This window comes from Pongo pygmaeus, chromosome X (assembly GCF_028885625.2).
Source record: "Pongo pygmaeus isolate AG05252 chromosome X, NHGRI_mPonPyg2-v2.0_pri, whole genome shotgun sequence".
Lineage (NCBI taxonomy): Eukaryota > Metazoa > Chordata > Mammalia > Primates > Hominidae > Pongo > Pongo pygmaeus.
This window is the reverse complement of record NC_072396.2, coordinates 31,175,019-31,194,843: the sequence shown is the minus strand read 5'-3', so window position 1 is coordinate 31,194,843 and position 19,825 is coordinate 31,175,019. Positions and strand designations below refer to the sequence as shown.

Below are 19,825 nucleotides of genomic sequence, written 5' to 3'. Positions count from 1 at the left end.
TCTTTTGGGTGAAGGATCCCAGATAATGTACTGTTCTAGAAAGGAAATTTAATTCTGTTGCTAGGGTTCTTACAAAATGTGTAACCATAAACTATTTTAATAAGCGACAGTTTCGTAGATAGGTTTCATTTTTCGAAAAAGGGGAAGAAACACCATTCTGTGGCTTGATGTGGCTTTGTCAGTTACTGCCTCCCCACCTCCCGGGACTTCCCACTGCCCCTTTAGCACAAATCAGGCTTGAGCAAAAACAACTCTTTTTCCATGGGATCAATTATAAAAAGAATGGCTTTGCAATGAGCAGCTCAGTCTACTGGTCTCATCAGTGAAAGGCTTGTGAAAATTTCTGGAAAGAGCATTGGCTGGCTTGTTCGTCTCTCTGGTCAATTGCTGTGTTTCTGCCGGATCAGATGAGCAGATTGGTTAGTGAAGGTAAGAAAAAGAGAGCAAAGGACCCTAGAACTCTGCTATTATTTTTTGTCATCTGTCTTCTCACGCTTTCTTAGCCCTTTATCACCAGAGCGCTGATCCATTCTTATGACATCTAAAATGCTTTTCTAGCTTACCATATCAGGGGCAAGTGGGAGTTTAAACAAGCATTCAGTGGAGTTGAAAAATAAAGAGAAATTAAGCCCAATACTTCCTTTTATTACCTCCTCATGTCCACATTCTAAGCATTTCTAAAATACATATATTTTTACCTACAATTTTTGATTGATCTGATCAAATATTTATTGTATTGTAAATATTTTGTATCTTTAATTGCTACACTGGTTTAGCTTCTGCATTTTTAAAAGAAGGCCTAAAAACCTAAGCAGGGTTTTGCAGGGACAACACAGCTCTTGAATTCAGTTACGGTGATGCAGTTTTAGAGACGAAAACAATCACAATCCTTTCCAATTGGATTTGACTCTCAATTATTCAGTTCAGCAAGCTTGTGATAGTGTTTTTCTGTGTGGCAGGATGTATTCAAAATGAATGCGATCTGTGGTGAGGATGCTTTTCGACTTTCATCTGGGTGATTTGGGGAAAGCTTCCCTTTTGGTATTAAAGATAGCGCGTGTATGAGTGGACTTTTGTTTGAATTATCTTTAGACTCACTCCAACATTCTTTGTCTTGTGCATATGAATCTGTGCTTAAATATAGACCTGGTTTGGACAGAATATTTATATTGATATTTTATAACATTTCTTGCATAGGTCAGTGTGAGAAGATTGTTTCTGAGCTTGAGAAGCTTCTGGAGGATTGAAGAGTATTTGAAGTCTGTGTCAAACATCCATATCATAAGTGGAATTTTGGAGATATTCAAAGGTAGTACACTAATTCTATTATCTCAGAGCAAAGTGATGTTTGAAGTATTTATATCAAGTCACTGAGACATTTCTCATCACATATGTAATGATTATTTTAGATATATAAGATATTGTCCCTCTAGGCTCTTAATAAACATTATAGAATGTATATATGCCTTCATTAACTAAATATGGTTATTTCCCCTCCCAATTTTTATTTAGAAATGTTTCAAATCTATATAAAAATTGAAAGAATAGTACAACGAACACCCATATTTTCATCATGTATATTAATCAGTGGTATCCTTTTGCCACATTTACTTTCTCTCTCGCTTTGTCTTTCTCTGTCTCTGCCTGTCCTTTTCTGTATATATATATATGTGTGTATATATGTATATATGTGTATATATATGCATATATGTGTATACATATATGCATATATATAGTATACACATATATGTGTATATATATATATATATACACACACACATACACATATGCACAGTTTTTTCCCTGAATGGTTTGAAAGTAAGTTGCTGACTTTAGGACACATGTCACCCCTGAATTCTTTAGCATGTATCTCCTAAAAATAAGGGCAGTCTTCTATAACACATTACAACACCACGGAAACACAACATCAACACAATACTATTATCTAAGATGTGATACACATTCAAATTTTCCCAATTATCCACACGTCCTTTAGAATCTTTTTATGTTTTAAATCCAGGATCCAATCAAGAATCTTGCATTGCATTTGTAGTTGACATGCCTACAATTAAGTAAATGTTAATGAAATTGGCATAATTAACATGATTAACAATGATTAACAATTATAACACCAAGGAAATTTATATCAGTACAATACAATTATGATAGGTTTTCTTATTTTTTTAGTCCTCTCATTTTGCATCAAAATACATTGAAAGTGATTCAAAAAATGATCCATAAGGTTTAATTTTTCAATTTATGATATATCAAGAAGGAGTATAAAGAAAAATCCAAACTATGATAAAATGTATTTACTAATATTTCTGCACCAAAGTTTACATCTTCTGAACTAAGAAAATTCACACATCAGATCATTCTTGGAAGTAGCCATTAACTTTGGTCATAAGAATCTAAGCAGAACCAAACACAACATTATTTATTTACTTGGTAATATTAATATGAAGAACAGACGGCTTTTGATTTATGATTGTGTTATCTTAGCCATCAAGTTGTACTTTCAGAAATTAATTTGTTAAGTAAGAGTCACTTCATATTTGATACAAGAATAGATAATCCCAAATTATATGATTTGTAACAGAAATTGAAATATTAATGAGCAATATTTTAGAGCATTCATCAATAAATTCAATACAAGCTGAAATAATAGGGATATAATCTAAGGTATGTGATTAAGTGATTATTTCCAGCTCTAAGGAACAGGTATTTTTAAAGATAAGAGTAAGGAAACTGCAGATGCTATTTTATACAGGGAGGTCCTTCCTAAAGAAGCTTTTTGTTTAGATAAAGGTCTTGCATCATTCACTGAAAAAAAACTGGAACATGTAATACAGATTTGGTTACATTATCATAATTAAATCATGAACAAAACAATATTCAAGTTTTTCAGTGATCACTTTTCAGCAATTTACCTGCAAGTCCCCCACATCAAGAAAGTCTTAAAAAGTTTACATTGGAATCATGGGATTTAGAATTTATATTATAGGGTAATATAATATAGAGGTAAAGAGATGAAATACAGGATTTTGAGTTTTGCAGGTATTAAAAAATAACACATGACCTACATATGATTTTAACAAGACTCTCTAATTTGAGACAAACATAAATTAGCTCATTTGATTGGAAAATTAAAAAAAAATAATGTGCTAAGGAATGTCAATGAAAACAATCTCAAACATTGCTGGTGAAAGAATAAATTGATCCAAGCTACTTGAAAGGAAATTTGGCAATAGCTTTGCTCCGGTAATTCTGCTCCTCCAAATCTGGCCTGTGGAAATACTCACGGAGGCATATGCAATAATTACACATAGTGGAAAAGCAAGATTAACCTCAGTGCCCCTCAAGAGAAATGATTTATTAAAATAAGATGTGTCTTTAGATGTACTATTTCTTAAATAATACAAATATTAAAAAACTCTTAAAAATTATATCTCTGTAAGCAGACATGTTGACAAGTAGAAGCCAAACTGTACCCCTGCTAGCTAGGCTCAAGATCACAAATGTTTTTCTGTCTGTAATTCCAAGATGTTATAGCCCATAATGGTGGAAGGCAGCCCCATCCCATTGCCTCCATTTGTGTGTGGCCACTAGTAGTTTTTGCATCCATCTCAATCCAGCCTCTTTGGGTGTCTTAGTTCGCACACCTCCAAAATGTTCTTCAAGGGGCAGGATCTGTTTTGCCTCATCATCCAAAACTCCCACACTCCCCACCAATCCTCAATCTTGTTTTCCTTTTGCTCGTGTCAATTTTTCCTTCTTTCCAAAGACTATTCCAGTGATTTATCTTTTCAGTTTTATTAAAGTTTCATGCAATCCTGATGAACACCTTGGGGTAGGGGAGAGAAGAGCCAAGAATCCTTTTCTAATTCAGATTCAATGATTCTGAGTAGATGGCCAAGGGTTCTGAAATGTTAACATATGAGGTGAGACTTGAAGGTTATGGGTGGTGGACCAGAGGATGGATAGGGAACTAGAACTCTCAGGACGGAAGACAAAAAATGCGCAAATCCCTGGGATAGGCATGGGGCTCAGGTGAACTGGGAAGGGATCAGCATGGCTGGGGTCCTGGGTCCTGTGGGGAACAGGCAGAGATGAGATGAGGAAGACAGACAGGGAGCACACATCACAGGCCTACCCTGTATGGACTTTATCCCTGAGGTGATGGGAAGTGGTTTATATTTAAACAGAGTATCTGTATTATTTATTTATTTATTTAATTTATTTTTTATTTTTGAGATGGAGTCTTGCTCTGTTGCCCAGGCTGGAGTGCAGTGGTGTGATCATGACTCACTGCAACCTCTGCCTCCTGGGTTCAAGCAATTCTCCTGTCTCAGCCTCCCAAGTAGCTGGGACTACAGGCGCTCACCACCACACCAGGCTAATTTTTGTGTTTTTAGTAGAGACAGGGTTTCACCGTATTGGTCAGGCTGGTCTCGAACTTCTAACCTCAGGTGATCCACCCACCTCAGCCTCCCAAAGTGCTGGGATTACAGGCATGAGCCACCGCGTGCAGCCTGTAATATTAAATTACCCTGTGAAAGATGGTTGCAAAATTAAAGATGAGGCGATGCCAGGCTATAGCAGTGTCATGGTTTAGGAAAATGTTCATATGGTTAGATTAAAAAAAAGAGGATAAATAAATTGTATTCCTCAAAGACATATGAGCATCGATACATAATTGGGACATACGTGTAGTCATCTGGGCCACCCCTCTGGGGTGAGTGTTGACTTTCCCCTGGAGCCTTCCTTTCTGCACTTCACTGCACTTTCCTTCTTTTACTTGGCAAGTGCTGTTGTTACTACATGGAATCAGGGCTGATGCCCTTTTCCTGGAAGGACTAATTGCTTGTTATTATGGCTGCGTGATACTAACTGCTCTTAACTGTACAATAGTGTGATATGTTCTAAGAACAGAACACACACTTTGGAGTTTGTAAACTTGGGCTTGAATCTTGCCGATAGTACTTAGTAGCTGTGTGACCTTGGAAGGGGTATTTATCATGTCTGAAACTCAGTTTTCTCATTGGGAAAATCTAGATAATGATAAAGAGAAAAAAACTTAAAAGATTTTTAAAAGGATATGATCATATCTAGATTATGATAATATCTAATCTGCAGTGTTCTTGGAAGGTTAAGGGCTATGCCTGGAAAGCACTCGGCATACAGCTGTCATTATTATGATGCGTATCCCATTTATTGCATCTGCTTTTTGGCTTAGGTCAAGGGTAGGCAAGCCACAGCCCAGGACCAAATTGGCCCCCTGCTTGTTTTTGTAAATTTTAGTAGAAGCCCAGACACAATCATTTGTTTACATATTGTCTATGGTTACTTTCCTGCTATGCCAGCAGGGCTGCAACAGAGTTTGTATGATTTGCAAAGTCTAAAATATTAACTCTCTGGCCTTGTATAAAAAAAGTTTGCCGATCCCTAACTTAGGTTTTTTAAACGTTCCCCCTTATAAAGTTCTTCTCTCGTTAGGTTTTCTCTTTGACTCCACGCCTGTGTTGTTTAGATGTAAATTAAAAGTGTGTCCTTTGATCAGCATGCTCAAAGGATACAAAATTACAGTTATATAGGAGGCATAAGTTCAAAGGATCTCTTGTACAGCGTGGTGACTATAGTTGATGATCTATCATATTCTTGAGAAATGATAAGAAACTGAATATAAGTATTTTCACCACAAAAATAATAACTGTGAGGTAATATATATGTCAATTAGATAGATTTTGCCATTTCACAATATACACACTTCAAAATACCATATTATACATGAGAAATTCATACAGTTTTATCTGTCGATTTTTAAAAATCAATCAAAAATGTGTCTGTGAAGAAGTGATAACAACAGCTTTCTGAAAAACTAAATGCTCGTCTAGAAAGAGAACTTACACTGCAGTTTCTTCTGAAAAGCAAGTAAATGATTTAACAAGGCACTGCACTTTAGCACATATTTCTAAGTTGTGAATTTGCACATAAGGTTAATTTTGGCATTCCCCTATCTGTTAATGATTAATGTGGGCTAAATTTGCCTATAACATCTCCTTTGCAAATATTCTCAAGTGTCTTTTCCTTCACGCCTAACCAATCAGGGAGAATTTTATACATTTTATATATGTATATTTTATATGTAATATATATAGCTTTACATATATATAGCTTTATATATATATAGCTTCTCTAAGATGAGAAACAAGAATTCAAGTGACAAAATACCACTGAACAATTAAAGTAATCCGTTGGGTTAAATTTTGATGTCTCAGATGAAATCAAGTCTAACAAATATGTTAACATTTGTTTGAAGTGTACTTTTTATATACCCTTGAAGAGACCCAGTGATATCTTATTAGAATTTCAAAAATAATGGAAAATTATTAAGAAAAATGCCAAAAATCAGTCAAAATAAACCCAATTAACTTTTCTTGATGTCCCTACTCAGGATGTTCAACGCTGTCTTTATTCTAGTGGTGCATTAAAGGGTGCAGTAATGGGCCCCCCCTTTTTTTTTGAGATAGAGTCTCGTTCTGTCACCCCGGCTGAAGGGCAGTGGCCTGATCTCAGCTCAGTGCAACCTCTGCCCACTACCCCACCCTGTTCAAGCGATTCTCCTGCCTCAGCCTCCTGAGTAGCTGGGATTACAAGCATGCGCCACCACGCCCTGCTAATTTTTTGTATTTTTAGTAAAGATGGGGTTTTGTCATGTTGGCCAGGCTGGTCTCGAACTCCTGACCTCAGGTGATCCACCTGCCTTGGCCTCCCAAAGTGTTGAGATTACAGGCGTGAGCCACCACGCCTGGCCAAATGGGTTTGTTTGTTTCTTTCTTTCTTTTTCTTTCCTTCCTTCCTTCCTTCTTTCCTTCTTTCTTTCCTTCTTTCTTTCTTTTTCTGAGACTAAATTTTGCTCTTGTTGCCCAGGCTGGAATGCAATGGTGCAATCTCAGCTCACCGCAACCTCCACCTCCCGGGTTCAAGCGATTCTCCTGCCTCAGCCTCCCGAGTAGCTGGGATTACAGGCATGTGCCACCACGCCAGACTAATTTTGTATTTTTAGTAGAAATGGGGTTTCTCCACGTTGGTCAGGCTGGTCTCGAACTCCCAACCTCGGGTGATCCACCCGCCTCGGCCTCCCAAAGTGCTGGGATTACAGGTGTGAGCCACTGCACCTGGCCTTGAATGGGCCCTTTTAAGTGCATTAAAGAGTAAGATGAATTGAAGCAAAGGGCCTAAACAACAAATTAATTATGAAGATTAAATGTGTTAATATATGTATTTTTGTTTATAAGTTTTATGTCTTATTACTCTGCATAGCTTTAGAAAGGTCTTTTAAAAGCCTCCTTGTGTGCTCTCTGCTGCCCTCTGCTGCTAATTTTCAGAAATTAATTCTGATTCTGACTAATGCTCACTTTATTCTTCATAATCGCATTCAAAATTAAAGTTTGATGGTACTCTAGACATAATTTAATCCCAAATTCTCAATTTACAGATGATAAGTTGAATGTCTGAGAGGTTAAGAACATGAACTTGGGCTCTGTTTCCTGACTGCTGGTGATTTTGGACATTACTCAATTTTGTCATCTGTAAAACGAGCATAATAATAGCACCTAAATATTAGAGTTTTTTTGTGATGATCAATTAATTTAGTACATAAAAAGCACTTAGAATATTATCTGTGTTGTAGCTAGTACTATGCTAGCTATTTTACAGATCTGGCAACAACTAAACTAAAACCACTGCTAGTGACAAGATCAGATTTAGAACTCTGGTCTCTTCAATACCAGTGTGTGCTCGCTCTCTCTCTCTCTCTCTCTCTCTCTCTCTCTCTCTCTCTCTCCATATATACATATGTGTGTGTGTGTGTGTGTGAGTATTTATGTACACACACATATATATTTTATAAAATATATACAATTCTCCATGATTTTTTAAGTGTGAAGGAAAAGACACCGGAAGACATTTGTAGATGAGATGTTCTAGGTAACATACATATATTTATATATATACACCACATATGTATATTGCCTGAATGAGTATGAAATTAAATTTTGCCTTCAAATATAGATTTTTTTTTTTTAGATGGAGTCTTGCTCTGTCGCCAGGCTGGAGTACAGTGGTGCAATCTTGGCTCACTGCAATCTCCACCTCCTGGGTTCAAGTGATTCTCCTGCCTCAGGCTCCCGAGCAACTGGAATTACAGGCACACGCCACCACCCCCAGCTAATTTTTGTATTTTTAGTAGAGACGGTGTTTCACCATGTTGGCCAGGATGGTCTCGAACTCCTGACCTCGTGATCCATCCACCTCGGCCTCCCAAAGTGCTGGGATTACAGGCGTGAGCCACCGTGCCCGGCCCGAATATTGATTTTTAAAATGTGACTTGTTCAATGCATCCAAAGCTCTTGTAGTTTTTACAAAGCCCTTGCTGCTGCTCCTTCCTCCTTGTACTGTTCCAGGTGGGCTCCCCATAGAAGAAGTTACAAACCTAGAAAGCTCCTCAAGCCCCCAGTATAAATTCCTACTGCCTGCAAGTGGAAGGTGACTTCACTGTGTACTTTAAGTAGCTTCTCTAATGAGCTGCCTACCTGAATCTCCAATGGACAATTACACACTTGCACCCAGACAGTCTATCTCTTGTCAGGCTCAAGAAGAGCTAAGCTAAACCCATTGCTTCCTCCGCAGCTCCTCCTGATCTTCCCATTTTGGTCAATGATGGTGCCATTTCCCCTACATACCCACACTCAGAGTTACTTTTGGCTCCTCTCTCTCCTTCACTTCCATGTCTGGGGGTCTTGGTCTCTCAAATGCGTTCCTTCTCTTTCTTTTCTCCTACCTCCCTCCTGCTTCCTGTCCCAGTCATCTCAGGCTGGGATGAATCCAGCAGCCTCCTAACTTGGGTCCTTAATACCAATCTCACTCTGCTGAAATTAATTTTGCACTTTATTGCTATATTATATCATGTGGTGAATCATCTTCCTTACCTGCCAGAACGTTGCAGTGCCTACAGGATGAATCAAATGTACTCAGTCTTGGATGTCCCAACTTACCTCCCTGTCCTGACCTTATCTCCCGCTCCTCCCTCTCAGAAATCTTTTTTTCTTTTTATTTTTGCTGGGGACATGTCTATCCCTAGACACTAGGATGCACTTTCTGCTTTTCCGTCATCAGACCCACTACTTTACTGGTCTGTCTTGGGTCCTACACATCAGAATGATAGGGTTCTTATTCTGCCATAATTAAGATACCAGCAAACCTCTCAGTTGACAACGAATAGGAAAAGGGCCCATTACTGTACTCAAAATAAAATTCTAGGCCCTTTTCCTTCATTGTTATGAAGGAGTGTGGAGATTATCTGGAGTACTTATAAAACTCATCTGCATACAATGAAAGAAGACTCTGTTAGGGCTGATTGTTTAACATGAAGAGAAATAAGATAAATAGTGGGAGACTTGGGGTGTGTCTGAATGGGGATAAGGGGTCCTAAAGGGGGGATTCGGCAAACTGGGACATTTCAAGAAAGGGTCTCAGGTAAGCACGACACTGACAAACAATGCTTGCACCCCACCTACATTGGTGTCTGTTACTGACCCACATGAAATTGACAACACAAACCTCTTCACTTTTATTGCCCTTCTCTCCTCTGTCTGCAATGTTTTCCCTCTTTTCACTGCCCATTGGAATCCTGTCTGTAGGGCCAAATAAAGGTTAACCTATCACACAGTCATCTCTCTCTCTTCTTCACCCTTAGAATATGCAATATCTTTAACCACAAACAGCTGTACAGGAAATGCCATCTTCTCCCCCCACCCCCTTAGTTACTATTTATTTATTTATTTATTTATTTATTTATTTGAGACAGAGCCTCACTCTGTCATCCAGGCTGGAGTGCAGTGGCACGATCTCGACTCACTGCAACCTCCGCCTCCCCAGTTTAAGTGATTCTCCTGCCTCAGCCTCCTGAGTAGCTGGGATTACAGGCGCCTGCCACCACGCCTGGCTAATTTATGTATTTTTTAGTAGAGATGGGGTTTCATCATATTGGCCAGGCTGGTCTCTAACTCCTGACCTCAGGTGATCTGCCCTCCTTGGCCTCCCAAAGTGCTGGGATTACAGGTGTGAGCCACCGTACCTGGCCCTTAGTTACTTTAAAATATTTATCTTTAGTTTTTATTTTAATTAAAAATTTAATCACAGTTATACTTGCACATAAATTGGGTCAAATAATTCTGAGAAGTTTGTTATGAAAAACTGCTGTCCTTGCCTCCTTTTCCAGAAGCAACTACTTTTATCTCCCTTAACTAATTACTTGATATTTACCATCATTTCTTTAAATAACATGCTTGTGTTGCAACTTTTGGATTTTTCAGTTTGGGGCATTATTTCTTGACTTGTCATCATGAAGAGGAGGATTTATTTCTCCTCCCTCCCCTGGCCTCACCAAGGATATACAACTTTGTCCCCTTCCTCTCACTATACGGAGTGACCGCCTAGTCTGGACTCACAGGCAAATGCCTAGGATGATTTTTATTGGTATCACTGTACTATATATATATATTAAAATAGTATTTTATACATACATGATATTCTGCTATATATGATAAAAATATTTTATCTTTGTGTACTGACTTCATGGTCACCCTGTGGTTATATTTTAAATTGAGTTAGATTTATTTTCAGTGCTTTATATTATCATGTGCTATATTATCTTGACTATATAAAAGCTATTTATAACTCAGCCATATAGTAGACCACGGGTTGTTTTTGTTTTGCTTTGTTTTTTCACAACACAACTTTCTTTCTTTTTTTTTTTTCTTGAGACATGGTCTCGCTCTGTTGCCCAGCCTGGAGTGCAGTGGCACAATCACAGCTCACTGCTGCCTCGAACTCCTGGGCTCAAGCGATCCTCCCGCCTCAGCCTGCCAAGTAGCTGGGACCACCACGCCTGGCTAATTTTTGAATTTCTTGTAGAGATATGATCTCCCTATATTGCCCAGGTTGGTCTCAAACTCCTGGGTTTAAGTGATTCTCCCGCCTCAGCTTCCCAAAGTGCTTGGATTACAGGCATGAGCCACTGTGCCTGGCTTTACTGCTACACAACTTTCTTAAAACTATCAATTGGAGATTATAATTGTCTAGATCTGTGATGTCTATATGGCAGCTACTAGCCAAATGTGGCTATTTAAATTAAATTAGATTAAATCAAATTAAAATTTCAGTCACAGTAGCCACATTTTCAGCAGCTATTGGCTATCATATTGGAAAGCACAGATATTGGACGTTTTCATCACTTCAAGACGTTCTATTGGATAGCACTTTTGTCACCTCAGAGATGACCTAAGAGAATACACAATTAAAATGAAAGTATCTTTACAATTTTTTGTTGAACAATTCACACAGGCATTCTAGACTTCTCCAAATAGAAGCATTTAAAAAACTTTAAAAGAAATTCTATATCATCCTTGTTTCAAAATAGTGAAACAAAAAAAAAGTCTCAAATAAGTGTTCTAATCCCATTTCATTACCAAACATCTAATAGTTTATGCTCTGGCTTTACCATCTCTTTTTTTGTTTGTTTGTTTGTTTTTGAGACAGAGTCTCACTCTGCCATCCAGGCTGGAGTGCAGTGGCTCAATCTCGGCTCACTGCAACCTCCACCTCCCGGGTTCAAGCGATTCTCCTGCCTCATCCTCCCGAGTACCTGGGATTGCAGGCATGCGCCACCATGCCTGGCTAATTTTTGTATTTTTAGTAAAAACGAGGTTTCACTACATTGACCAGGCTGGTCTCAAACTTCTGAGCTCATGTGATCCACCTGCCTCGGCTTCCCAAAGTGCTGGGATTACAGGCATGAGCCGCCACACCCGGCCTGGCTTTACTATCTTTTGTTAGCTCCTTTCTGACATCCCTTGAAAGGAATACAGAAACAAATTAATTACTCAGATGTTACTTTAGTATGCTAAAAATAACTGTCATAGTATGCTATGATGGCGATCAACCAATGAACTTTAAATTGCAATTATAGGCTGGGTGCAGTGGCTCATGACTGTAATCCCAGCACTTTGGGAGGCCACCGCAGGTGGATTGCTTCAGGTCAGGAGTTCGAGACCAGCCTGGCCAACATGGTGAAACCTCGTCTCTACTAAGAATACAAAAATTAGCTGGGAGTGGTGGCGTGCACCTGTGGTCCCAGCTACTCGGGAGGCTGAGGCACGAGAATCACTTGAACCTGGGAGGTGGAGGTTACAGTGAGCCGAGATCACACCACTGCATTCCAGCCTAGGTGAAAGAGCGAGACTGTCTCAAAAAACAAAAAAAAAAAAACAAAACAAAATACTGCAGTTATAATTAGCAATCTTCAGTATTTAAAAATTTTATGTTATCACCTTCACTATTTTCTAAGTCTTTGCTGTTCCATAGAGTAGTCATGTGACAATTAAAATTAATTTAAATTAAATTAAATTAAAAATTGAATTGCCTTAGCCATATTACAAGTGCCCAATAACTACATGTGGCTATTGGCTGCCATTTTAGACAACACAGATATAGATCATTCCATCATCCCAGGAAGCTCTGTTGGACAGTGCTGGTCTAGATTTTTCATTTGCTTAGCTTTTTCTAATTTATCCCCAAAGTTTGTAGTCAATTATGTAAATTGTATTTCATGATGGTCAGACCTTTTCAGTTCTCTTCAATTTTATCGTTAGCTTCAGAAGCCTTCTGATCTGTTCTAATCAGCCTGGTTGCCTTTTAAGCCTGTTACATATGCAGCTTTCCTCCTGGAATGTCTTTTCACTGTCATCATGGGTAGGTCTCCTCTTCACAACTCCTGGGCCTAGGACAAAAAATGGGGAGCCTCAGCCTTCAGCCCTTCCATCTTCTTTTCCCAGTCCTGGCTATCGTTGACATTCAGCCCATACACCTAAGCTCTGTCTACAGTCCTCACTAAAAACCACCTCTTCATCATCTTTTGGGCCTAGGGGTGTGTGCATGTTCAGTTTCCCCAAGTCTGCCCTAATCATGATGGATTTGGGGAGGAGCCTGTGCAGCCTCTGTAATTGGGTCTGCCATCTGAGCAGGGAATTCTGAGGTCCTGAATACCAGAAGTGTGAGATAGAAGGCAGCAGTATAGAGGCTGGGTGGCCTCCCATCATGTTGGACCCTAGAACTCCTTACCCTGTTGGGAGAGGTGCAACTTCAGGAGGGCCAGAGTGAGGCCCTTTACATTGCAGGGTTTAGAACAAGGGCTCAGGCTATCCTAGTTTAAGGGCTGTTTGTTTCTCTCCTGTGTTGGATTTCCTGTTTCCTGTATCCTTTGCCTCCATTTTATTGTTTTACTTACTCCTTTCAGTGGAGCACATATTCTATGGACTTTCTGAGAAAGGTGCTTGGAAAATCAGCTATTTGAGACTTGTAACCTAGAAATGTATTTATTCTATCATCATACTTAATTGATAACTTGGTCTCGGTTGAAAATAACTAGTTGAATGAAAATTCAGAATTTGTAGGCATTTTTTCATTGTCTTATTGTTTCTTATGTTGCTGTTGAGAAGTCTGAAGATTCTGGTTCTTGGTCTTTTTTTGTGACTCTTTTTTGCATTCTGGAAACTTATAGGATCTTCTCTTTGTCCCAAGTGTTCTATCATTTCACATTCATGAGAGGAGGTATAGATCGATTTTCACTCACTATTTTGATAACTTAAGTCTTTCCATTCTGGGAAATATTCTTAAATTGTGTCTTTGAATTTCTCCCCTGTTTTCTCTGGTCTCTCTTTCTGAATCTCCTATTATTCAGATAATAGATCTCCTGGACTGGTCCTCTCTAGTTTTATTTTCCATCTTGTAATTTTGTTCTGCTTTCAAAATAATAATTCGCCTCGACTTTACTTTTCAATCCTTCCATGGAGATTTAAAATTATCATTTTTAATTTCTAACAGCTTCAGAATTCTTCTTTTTTTGTAGCATCCCATTTGTAATTCATGATTATATTATACCTTAACTCTTTAAGAATATTGATGGTAGAATCTGCCACCGCCTTCACCCTACCCTAAGTTTGTTTCCTCCAAATGACTATTTTGATCTTTCTCATATCAGACTTTTCCTCAGATGTTTCAGAGTTCTACTCATACTTAAGGATAAAGCTCCAAAAAGCTCAATAGGCTCTATTAATTGTGGGCTTAAATAAAGGATGATCTGGTTGCCTGTTGAGTTGGGAAACCTCTGATGTCAATTGCTCTTCTTCTCAGACAGGTCAGATTCCCCAAAACATTCTTCCCAATATCCTGCCTAGAAGGTGGATACTCCTCTTGCTAGCATTCTTGGAGCTGAGTAAGGGGAGAGAGGTCATGGATCTCAGGAAAAATATGCATATGTTTATTTAATTGATCTATTATCAATTCAGTAACTTTACCCCCAACTGGTATTCCCTACTCCAGAGACCCTCTGTTTCACTCTTTAGAGACTACATTTCAAGTTTTTCTTTGGGGTTAAGGATGGGGAGTGTCACCTGGCTGCATGGCCAGGTGTGAAAGATGATCTGGGTTTCTGACTGCTTTTTAAATAGATTTTCGATATTTCTTACTTTAGGTATATCCCCTTTACTCTCACTCCAAAAAGGCATGTGGTACCACCAATTCCTCAATATTTAGGGGAATTTAAGTCAGATTGGCTCTTTGCTTTCCCAATGTGTATTAATCCATTCTCATGCTGCTATAGAGAACCGCCTCAGACTGGGTAATTTATAAAGGAAAGAGGTTTAATTGACTAAGTTCTGCAGGGCTGGGGAGCCTCAGGAAACACAATCATGGTGGTAGGCACCTCTTCACAGGGTGGCAGGAGAGAGAATGAGTGCCCAGAGAAGCCCCTTATAAAACTACTGGATCTCATGAGAACTAACTCACTATCACGAGAACAGGATGGGGGAAACTACCTCTATGATTCAATGATCTCCACATGGTCCCTCCCACGATACATGGGGATTATGGGAACTACAACTCAAGATGAGATTTGGGTGGGGACACAGCAAACCATATCACCATGGCTCTTGTAAGATTCAGTTTTCTTAGGTCTCCTGTCATTAATCCTCAATCTCCTGCTTCTCAGCTTCTAAAATGTTGTTGTACTGGTCTCTTCTCCTGTTGTTTTTTTTTTGTGTGTGTATTTGTGTGTGTGTGTGTGTGTATGTGTGTGTGTATTATACCTTTTTAAAAACCATTTATTGTTTTAGTGAAGTTTGGAAAGGAAGAAAAAATACACGCATGTGCCTATTCTGCTATCTTTCCTAGGGATCCTTGCTTTCTTCAACCTCAATTGGATATCTTTTTGGAGCTCACTTTCTCCAGAGTGGTGGGAAAGTACTCACTGTCAATCAGGATTTCCTCAGTCACTTCAGGGCTCCCTCCTCCTTGGATATGCGTCTAAGTTTTAGATTGTTTATATAAAGCCATAGGGTCAGCTGAGGATGGGAGTGGGTGGGGGATATCTTTGGTTGTCATCATGTAGCCATACTGGTATCCATGGCAACTTATCATTCATCTGGTCCCTGGTTTGTAGTCTATGGAGATCATGTCTGCAATCTTTCCACCCCAACTGTAGGTCTTCTCCAGGGTTTCAGGCTCTCAGCAGCATGCTGATGTGTGAGCAGACTTGATGAGGCAGCCTCATGCCGGCCTGCCCAGGTGATCCATGTGGCTGTCTCTCCTTCTGCTCCTGCACCATGCTGGGCATGAGATAATTTTGCAAACCTGTCTACTCTTGGCTCCCAAATCTCTCTGGAGACATACTTTTTCCCTCCATGGGAGACTCAGTCTACTTAAGTTTATTATCAGTGCATAAATATTATGCCTTAAGTCCTCCATGGTTCTGGATTCTGAGGTGTAAAAGCTCAGGTTATGGTTTCTCAAAAGTCATTTCTCCCAAACGATTATTTCTGCCAGGAGTTTCTAAAGCCCATTTAGATACTCAAAAGTCAACAGATCGTTTATGCTCTGATTTTCCACAATGATATTCTGAGGACTTGAAGGCAGAATGCCCTAGCTATAGCCGGGGTGGGGGTAGGGTGTTGAGGGCCAGGAATTAACTGCATCCCCATTAGTTCTTTATGATAAACTCTTTCTCTGTTTCTTATCTTTCCATGTAGGTAAGATTGGCCTTTTCACCTGGGTATTAGGTTTGAGGGCAGAACTTCACATAGATTTTTAAGGAAATGGCAACTTTTTTTTTTAATCCTTATAAGTGTGTTCAGCATATAGAAATTACTTCATGGATTTGTTGAAGACCTTTAGCTTAGTATCTTCATGACACATAACTGTGCCCAGAATATAGTAAACGTTAAAAAAATTGAGATTTGCAAACATTAAAAAAATTGAGATTTGCTAAATAAACCAGGAATAGTTCCAAAAGAGAGAAAAAAAACATTTACTATCTTACCCTTATACAATTTTTAAAAAAGGGGAACATTTTATTTACCTGGGAAACAATAATTACATGAATGTAAAAAGAGATGTTAACAATTTTTAAAAGGACCTTTATGTATGGTTAAAAAAATCCTTCTTTTCTTATTCGACATTTCAAGTTCAGGCTCAAGTTGACAGGTCTGTTTCAGAAGCCCAGCTCTCGAGGCCCAAGAGGACCAGTTTTCCTTGCTGTTGCCTTTTGCCCCAGTGCCAGGAATGCCAGTGTGTTCTGTTTTTAGAAAATGCAGCTGCTGGTTTCTAGCCTGTTCTAGCCACTCTAGACCAGTGACAATTGCTGGGGGTAGGGAGGGGAGGCAGATGTGGGGAAAGTCCATGGCCAGGAAAGCTCCTTGGTAACTAGGAGGTAAACACATTAGTTAGATACAGAGACATTTTCAGGATGTATTCTGAGAACTGGGAGGGATAGAGAAAGAAATTTATTCTGGGATACAAAGGCAGGGTAGGCTTTGTGGTACTTCGTGACGTGTTGAGCACAAATTAATTTCATACCATGTCATTGTTGAAAATTCTTTAACTCAAATTAGCAAATACCTTTGAGTCTCTGTAGAAATGCAAATAACTGTGCTAGCTCCTAGGGATCCAATACAAAGTTAAGTAAGACACAGCACTTGTTTTCAGTAGAATTTGCCACAGATTTTCTCATTGTTTTGCTCATAATCCACTAGCCATGTTTCTCTCCAGTCTGCAACTTCTAGATCACTGTTCATTTCCTACGGCGCAGAATGTAAATGCTTTTGCCTGACTGCCAAGGCTCTTCATGATCCAATTTCAGCCTATTTTCCCAATTCCTTCTGCTTGTGCTCAGCTTCTTTGTATGTGGTGAGTAGGTCATGCCACCATATTATCTTATAACCCTGTTCTTATGGCTGGAACTCCTAATTACTCTTTAGCATTCAGCTGAAATGTCACCTTCCCTATGACACATCCTGTGACTTCTCCCCCTTTGCCCCAGGCTAAGTTAGGGACCCCCGCCCCGTACTTTTTACCTATCACTATTATAACCCTCAGTGATATAATATTGGAATTGTTTATATCTAGTTGATTTTTTTCCTGTAGTGGGAAAGTTCCTGAAGGATGGAACTGTATGCTTTTCATTTTTATATCCTTAGTACATGCCATAGTCCTGGTACACACTTAGTAAATAAAATCACTTAGTACACAGAATTAGTAAGAGCTTGGTGAATGAATAAAGTGAATTTATTCATTGTCCTTATTTTTTGATATATCAAGTGCCAACTTCTAAAATTTCAGTATTCTTTTTCCCCATTCTTACTCATCAATTCTCTTTCCAGAATGCTGTCAGAAGGGTATCTCAGTGGACTTGAGTACTGTAATGACATCCGCTGGAGTTGTGCCTCTTATAATGAGCAGGTGGCTGGGGAAAAGGAAGAGGAGACAAATTCTGTTGCTACTCTTTCCTATTCCTCTGTGGATGAAACACAACTCAGAAGTCTCTACGTGAGCTGCAAATCATCTGGCAAGTTTATCTCTTCAGTGCATTCAAGAGAGAGCCAACATAGCAGAAGTCAGAGAGTCACAGTGCTGCAGACAAACCCCAATCCTGTGTTTGAAAGCCCAAATTTGGCTGCAGTTGAAATATGTAGAGATGCCAGCAGAGAGACCTACTTGGTTCCATCTTCTTGCAAAAGTATTTGCAAGAATTATAATGACTTACAGATTGCGGGGGGCCAGGTGATGGCCATTAATTCAGTGACAACAGATTTTCCCTCTGAGAGCAGTTTTGAATGTGGCCCTTTGCTGAAGTCATCTGAGATTCCTTTACCCATGGAGGATTCCATTTCTACTCAGCTCAGTGACTTTCCCCAAAAACCTATCCAGCGGTATTCATCCTATTGGAGAATAACAAGCATCAAAGAGAAAAGCAGCTTGCAAATGCAGAATCCGATTTCTAATGCAGTGCTGAATGAGTACCTGGAGCAGAAGGTTGTGGAGTTATATAAACAGTACATTATGGACACCGTGTTTCATGACAGTTCCCCTACCCAGATTCTGGCGTCTGAACTCATCATGACAAGTGTAGACCAAATCAGTCTTCAAGTGTCTAGAGAGAAGAATCTGGAGACCTCAAAAGCCAGAGATATAGTCTTTAGCCGCCTATTGCAATTGATGTCAACTGAAATTACTGAAATTAGCACTCCTAGTCTCCATATTTCTCAGTATAGCAATGTAAATCCATAGAGAGGATGCTTCCATTGCTGTCTCTCATTAACTTAAACATGAAGCAAGACTTTATCCATTTATTCTGAGAATGTGCAGGAGGGGGTAGTGAAGGGGAATTAAGGGCTAGAGAAGTAAAGGTCAGCTGGAAGTCATGTGTGAATCATGGGGAAATCTCATAATATTACACTTGATGAAGGAATATGGTAAGAGAGTCATAAGGAATGCTTTCGAAGAGAGGTGTCTACAGCAAGGAAGCAAAAATAAAAATGATCAAAAACGAAAAGGTTAATTCATTTGAAGAAACATAGGAATTAAAAAAGAAGACGGTCAAGTGAGATGAAACAAAAAGGCCAAAATGTAGCCGGGCGCAGTGGCTCACGCCTGTAATCCCAGCATTTGGGAGGCTGATGTGGGTGGATTACCTGACGTCAGGAGTTCAAGACCAGCCTGGCCAACATGGTGAAACCACATCTCTACTAAAAATACAAAAAATTAGCCGGGCATGGTGGTGGGTGCCTGTAATCCCAGCTACTCAGGAGGCTGAGGCAGGAGAATTGCTTGAACCTGAGAGGCGGAGCTTGCAGTGAGCCGAGGTCGCTCCATTGCACTCCAGCCTGGGCAACAAGAGTGAGACTCCCGTCTCAAAAAAAAAAAAAAAAAAAAAAAAAGTCAAAAGGTTTCAGGGTAAAGAGTTAAGAATATATTTGTTACCCAAATAAATTCCTCCAACTTGTTTCTTTTTGAAGGAAATGGACTGTAGAAGGCTGCTATATTTGGGTAGAAAGATAGGGTCAAACAGTTTTCAAAATATGCTTATCTCTCCTTTGTCTATTCTGTATCAGATCATTTAAAGGTGTATTCTTTGTAAATATTAAAACTGTAACAAATTATAATTGTGTTTTTATTTTTGAATGGTTTCTTAGTTACGGACACAGACACAAAACAGCCACTCAAATCTCTTACATCTGTTTCCTGGTAGAGATGAAGTTGTCTAAATGAAAAACACCACATAGCACTAAATCATTTAGTGTTATTTTGCTGTGTTTGATTTTCTTGGTACTAAGCTTCAAAAGAAATTGTGAGACCGGGTGCGGTGGCTCATGCCTGTAACTCCAGCACTTTGGGAGGCCGAGGCAGGTGGATCACCTGAGGTCAGGAGTTT

The 19,825-nt window shown here is 39.2% G+C and overlaps 1 protein-coding gene across 1 annotated transcript; it reads left to right on the top strand.

The window, feature by feature from the left end:
• The first annotated feature begins 258 nt into the window (after positions 1 to 258).
• Positions 259 to 19,338, top strand: TASL (TLR adaptor interacting with endolysosomal SLC15A4). Its single transcript, XM_054471715.2, has 3 exons — positions 259 to 429; positions 1,198 to 1,309; positions 17,775 to 19,338. Exon 3 carries the CDS (start codon positions 17,776 to 17,778, stop codon positions 18,679 to 18,681), a length of 906 nt encoding a protein of 301 aa, XP_054327690.1. The 5' UTR covers positions 259 to 429; positions 1,198 to 1,309; position 17,775; the 3' UTR covers positions 18,682 to 19,338.
• The last annotated feature ends 487 nt before the right edge of the window (positions 19,339 to 19,825 follow it).

What these genes read in the sequence shown, in the direction of transcription:
- TASL (XM_054471715.2), top strand. Translation starts at nt 17,776, where the DNA reads ATGCTGTCAGAAGGGTATCTCAGTGGACTTGAGTACTGTAATGACATC.